Source organism: Corylus avellana, chromosome ca1 (genome assembly GCF_901000735.1).
Source record: "Corylus avellana chromosome ca1, CavTom2PMs-1.0".
Classification (NCBI taxonomy): Eukaryota; Viridiplantae; Streptophyta; class Magnoliopsida; order Fagales; family Betulaceae; genus Corylus; species Corylus avellana.
This window is the reverse complement of record NC_081541.1, coordinates 10521183-10526174: the sequence shown is the minus strand read 5'-3', so window position 1 is coordinate 10526174 and position 4992 is coordinate 10521183. Positions and strand designations below refer to the sequence as shown.

Sequence of the window (4992 nt, the reverse complement as noted above, 5' to 3'; positions counted from 1 at the left end):
CATGTGTTGCAATGGAGAAAGAGGTGGGAATTTATAGGAAAGATTTCTGGTAATGAACGAGCGCGTGGTGCGCGTTGGCATGACAATTCATTCAGTTGCCCACGCATGGTATTTGAAGTCGTTGATTGAACAGTGGGTTTGAAAAATGAGCTCAGTCGAATTTATGACAGGAGACAAGATCCTACTTCCACGGGATCTTTTGACAAAATTTCCATCGCGGCCCGAGGTCGCCTAACGCTTTGTTGTTTACTGTTTATTTCACCTGAAGTGAAAAATTCCTTTAAAGCCACTCGTCTGCTGCTTCCAGAAACTTCACAAAATTTCTTCAGTTCCTAACGCTTAGTCTCTTCTCAGTACTTCATCTCTCCCAATTTCTTCGTATTCTCAACTATTTTTCCTTACTCTCCTAAATATGGGAGTATCATCATCATCCGTTAACAACCTCGATTTGAATGTTGCTCCTGCAGCACAACCCATTGTTATGCCTGACGTGCAACCGGAGGTGCCTGTTGTTCCCCCTGAAGTGTCTGCTATTCATCCCGTCGTACCTGTTACACACCCTAATGAACCTGCTGCATATCCTAACGTATGGCAGCCAACTTTTGTCTTTGACAATCGTCCTATCACTATTCACGATTCTGTCATGCTCCATGATTCTACTGCTGTAGCAGTGGCCAAAGGTTTCGTAATTCCACGGGATCAAACGTTCTTAGCTGATAGGTCGGATACTGATGCTATTAATAACTCATTGGCATTCAGTATCCAAGGTGCTGCTTCAGTTTCTGACATGGCACAACGTTTGAGTGCCAGAAATGTTGAGCTGAAAGTCTCAAGAAACCAAATCGGGGTCTTACAGCGACTGCTCAAATACTACAAACGAAAACACGTGGATTTGAAGCAGGAGAATACTCAGCTGAAAAAGATGATGTTATCTTACGCAGAATACTTGGGACCAAAGATGCTAGAAATGGAGAAGAATACCGAACGTCTCCAGCGACAGCACGAAAAACTCCGGGTCGATGTTCAGGGGTGTTGCAAGTCTCTCCGCACACGCTCTAGTCAGGTACCTCATTAGAAATAAATATTCTCTTTGATAATTCAATTATATAAATATACGATTATGCTCATACTAGGTTTTCTCTGTGCAGAAATAATCTTCCTGGAGCAGCTCTGAGGAATCATCTGCTCATCATTACCACGTATCTCTTTATGCAACAAATTCCCTTCTCTTTTTTTTTTTTTTTTTTTTTTTTTTTTTATGGACACTGGTATGTAATATTATAAGGAGCTTGTTCTCCAAACATTTCTTTTCGTAATCATTCAGTGCTCATTCAATATTCATTATGAAATCATTCTGTCATTGTAATAACTTCCTTTAAACAAACAATCTGTTTAAAAAGTTAATCACTCAATAAAACATCTAAGTATGCACCATCACATGTTTTCAACCTCTAAAATACCTTAATATCATTGAACATATATCTTATAAGAGAAATTTAGATCATGTCACTATATTATATCACTGTATTATATTGTCTTTCAACTCTTACCTTTATGCTTCAATTTACCTCAAGAATAATAATCCATTATCTTTACTTAGTAAAAGAAAATTATATCAAAAGCTTTGGCATGTAACTAAAATTTCTCATAATTTCATATCCACTAATGCCTCAAAATTTAAATATTATCCACAACCTAGGAGCATCAATTCATCCTCAAAACTTTAAGCATCACTTCAATATAATTTACCTCAATTACAGAAAACCTAACACCTCAAATTCTAAGAATCACCTCAAAGATTTCATGAATTGTACCTTAAAGTCATCACAATCATTTGAAAATATCAAAATCCTTAAACCACAACTTTATATATCAAAATATCTTATAGATTCTAGGGTATACCTCATTTGCATTTATCCCTGCAATACTTAGGCATTCACTTCATGCCACTACGTAATCCTTATTCATCAATCCATATATTATAACATCAATCATAGTATCATTATTGTCATCGACCAAACCTTAGCCATTACCAAAAACTCATATAAACTCTTATATCATTAATTCAGTTCAAGAATCATTTCACAACCGACATCCATAAGACCATTCATTACCAAATCACTTACACAATTTGTCTCACAACCTAAATCCATAAAACCATTTTGTCGCCAAGTTAATTTCACAAATTAGCTCGCAACCCAAATCTATAAAATCATCATACGATTTTTAAATCATGATCAATAATCTTTTCTAAATCCTCGAGACACCTTAAAATATACCATTATCAATCGATACTCTAGAAAACTGCCGCAAATCCAAATAGGCAGATACTATAGATCACAACCTATCTATAAAATAAAAATTCATCTCCGTCATTAACATGATCACAATAATAAAATCCTCCAAATTAATCACACTAGGATGATTTTTTTTTTTTTTTTTTTTTTTTAACAAAAAATTAACCATTAGAAAAATGCTCATGCATCATTTATTAGAGACCACACAACAATGCACACTCTACTTGGCCGGAATGTGGCTTCTCATTAACCCCCCAATTTTTTTTTATTTTTTTATTTTTTTATTATTTTTTTTTTTTTGAAAAGTCTGCCAGAACCTTATAACCTTTGCTCTGATACCAAAATTGTAACATCCCCAGCCCGTTAAGGCTGAGTTTGCCACTTTTCTTCTTTTACAACAAAAGTTTTTGCAAAGATCTATAAGGTCTATCAGAGTACTTGATTTTAAAGGATACGAAAAATGTATAAAACATTATTCAAGAGATTTTATTACAAGCGAAATTAGAAAACATTAAACTTTAGTTGCGGAATATCATATCATTACAATAACTTATATGAAAAGACTTTGAAAATTAATAATTATTCCCACCCCATTCCGGCCTCCTATTCCAGCATCCTTTCTACCTGAAAACAAGAAATAAAACTGAATGAGCCCAAAGGGGGCCCAGCAAGTAAAATCCACAACCATAAATAGTTTTACTCCTTGTTCTCGAGTTTTGAAAATCATTTTCGCAAATAAATATAATTCTAGCCATAATAATATCTGTATGTACGGTTGCATCTCCCGTAACATATACATACTATTACATCTAGTAATAGATCATCGTTGTAAATCATCTTTATAAATCATCATCATAATGCATCATTATAAATAATCTTGTAAATCATCATAGCATATCATCGTTGAAAATATAGTATCATTTTCTCATAATAAGGCCCATGTACACTATTACCCCTGTGCACGAGGGTTGCGGGTCCTGTGACCATGGCACTGAACTGTGGCCACAGCCATGCCCGACCGTCAATTAACTCTTTCTTGGTGCACTCAACGGTCTAGTTGATGGAATACCACCTTCTGGCATAGCCTCCTTCAGTGGTTTCGCCTCCATCCGAGTATCGGTACCGAACTCTCATCTTATCTTATCTTGGGGCCAAAAATACTCTCCTCCATACATGTGCCCTCATTTCATAAACATTTATCTCATCTCTTGTACTTTTCTTTGTACTTCTTTTGATGCATCTTAGGGCAACATGTAGGAGGGTTTATCATCTTTTTTCTTTCTTATAATCATCATCATTTCTCAACTTTCTTTTCTTAAAATGGAAACTTTTCCAAATATAAACTTGTTGTGCTTAAAAAGCATTTAAAGAAATATAAACTTTCTAAATAATTCTTTTAGAAATCCTTCATGCATGCAACATATCTCCATGACAGGTAAATAAAATAATCATTTACAGTTTGATACAAGAATATATAAATAGCATGACAAGAATATATAAATAGCATGACATGAAGTAATTTTAGAAGGGGTAGTGAATTTACTTACCTCTAGACTGAAGCTAGAAGTGGTATGAAGGAATCTAGTTGCTCCAATATGACTAACACCACTAGTATATCTTTTGAAACTAATTTCTAAAGTCCGCTATCTCTTGTGTTCTTTCTTTCTTGTAGCGCTTGGTCTCGCCCTTTCTCTCTCTGTTCTGAGTAAACACTCTTAGAAAGAAGAAAGACCGAGTAAAAAGCGGAAGAAGGAAGAATATATGCAAGAGATGGGAGAGGAGATGAGTGGTGAAAATTCTGAAGGAGAAGAGCTCTATTTATAGGAGAAAATCAAATACTATTCCACCAACCCTATACTATTCCACCAACCCTACACTATTCCACCAACCCTTTACTATTTCACCAACCCTATACTATTCCACCAACCCTACACTATTCCACCAACCCTATACTATTCTACCTTCAATTTACAATTATACCCTCATTCTATCTTCAATTTACAATTATACCCTCATTTTACTATTTCACCAACCCTATATTATTTCACCAACCCTATACTATTCTACCTTCAATTTACAATTATACCCTCATTCTATCTTCAATTTACAATTATACCCTCATTTTACTATTCCACCAACCCTATACTATTTCACCAATTACCATTCTCTAATTACCACTCTCATAAATTTCCCAAGAATTAAAATCCTTAGCTACAATGGATATTAAAATAACATCATTATCAAAATAATCTATTTAAATAGCTTTGAAAATTCTGGGACACTACATGTAGAGTATGTTAGAGATTTGTGTACCTTAAGCCTTATATACCGACATATATATAGAGTTTTCTGTAGGAGTCATTGTGTCTTGGATCAGGTCTAGATGTCGGGTTGCAAACTAGTTGGACTTGATATGGAGTGTGGACCTTCTTTTTAAGTGGGTATTTATTGAATCCTCCAAGAGTCCCTCAATTCTCTTGAATAATTAGTAAATCCATTTATGAAAATTTTGAGATGTGTGTCCTTAAACTCAAGCCTAGGCCTTCTGTAAATTTTATAGTGACGAGGTATCCGGGTCCCCCATATTTCAATAGATATTGATAGTTTACTCATAATTGAAGTAACATTGTTGAAGACCCCTGTATAGAGCTAATCCAATGCTAAAGTTTCGAACTCAATACCTATGAAACTAATC

At 34.8% G+C, this 4992-nt stretch overlaps 1 protein-coding gene across 1 annotated transcript; it reads left to right on the top strand.

Annotated features, from left to right (window-relative positions):
- Nucleotides 1-1218, top strand: LOC132168080 (uncharacterized). The gene is made up of 2 exons (XM_059579152.1): nucleotides 1-1063; nucleotides 1149-1218. The coding sequence occupies exons 1-2, from the start codon at nucleotides 413-415 to the stop codon at nucleotides 1152-1154; spliced, it is 657 nt and encodes a 218-aa protein (XP_059435135.1). The 5' UTR covers nucleotides 1-412; the 3' UTR covers nucleotides 1155-1218.
- The last annotated feature ends 3774 nt before the right edge of the window (nucleotides 1219-4992 follow it).